This window comes from Lupinus angustifolius, chromosome LG05 (assembly GCF_001865875.1).
Source record: "Lupinus angustifolius cultivar Tanjil chromosome LG05, LupAngTanjil_v1.0, whole genome shotgun sequence".
Taxonomy (NCBI): domain Eukaryota; kingdom Viridiplantae; phylum Streptophyta; class Magnoliopsida; order Fabales; family Fabaceae; genus Lupinus; species Lupinus angustifolius.
Genome location: NC_032013.1, coordinates 24935923 through 24936708, shown reverse-complemented (window position 1 = coordinate 24936708; position 786 = coordinate 24935923). Strand labels below are relative to the sequence as shown.

At 35.0% G+C, this 786-nt stretch overlaps 1 protein-coding gene across 1 annotated transcript in view; it reads right to left on the bottom strand.

Moving 5' to 3' along the window:
- Positions 1-511, bottom strand: part of LOC109347113 (repetitive proline-rich cell wall protein 2-like) — an 8038-nt gene extending 7527 nt beyond the window's left edge. Inside the window, exon 1 of the mRNA XM_019586838.1 lies at positions 10-511. Coding sequence (XP_019442383.1) covers positions 10-511 — 502 coding nt within the window. The remainder of the gene's footprint in view (positions 1-9) is intronic.

Below are 786 nucleotides of genomic sequence, written 5' to 3'. Positions count from 1 at the left end.
TTATCTTACTGTCAAATTGATTTTCAGCCATATTAACAAAGGATTGAACAAGAATAGATGTCTCAGATTTGGCGTTCATGAAGAACAACCAAGCATGCCTAGATTTATCATCTACAACAGTAAGGAAGTATCTATGTCCTAGGATAGATGGGACAGAAATAGGACCCCATATGTCCATGTGAATTAGATCAAAGGTATGAGCAGAATTATTGTTACTGTCATGAAAAGATAGCCTTTTTTGCTTAGCATAATGACAAATATCACATGGTTCAGCATTGAACTTATTATTTATGAAAGAAAAGGCTTTATTCAGAATGGCAAGCTTGGCATTGGAGGGATGACCAAGCCTTTTATGCCACAAGTCATAGTTGCCAAGATTGCTAGTTTCAGTTTTCTCAACATTGTTAACAGTTCCATTAAGATTGTAATGTAAATCCTTAGCACTAATGATGTATAACCCTCTTTTTGCCTCAGCTGCACCAATCATCCTCAATGTGGACTCTTCCTGCATCACACATTTGGTGTTGGTGAAAATTAACTTGCAGTTAAGGGCAGAGGTTAATCTAGAAATGGAAATTAAATTGAAACTGAAGTTAGGAATGTAAAGAACATTGCTTAAACATAAATCATTTGAAAAGAAAACAGTTCCTGCAATGTTACTAACAACATTGTTTCCATTAGGCAATCTAATTTGAATTGGATCTATTTTCTTAAAGGATTGGAATTCTGACAAACAGAAGCAAACATGATCAGTTGCTCCTGTATCAAGAACTCAATCCTTTGATC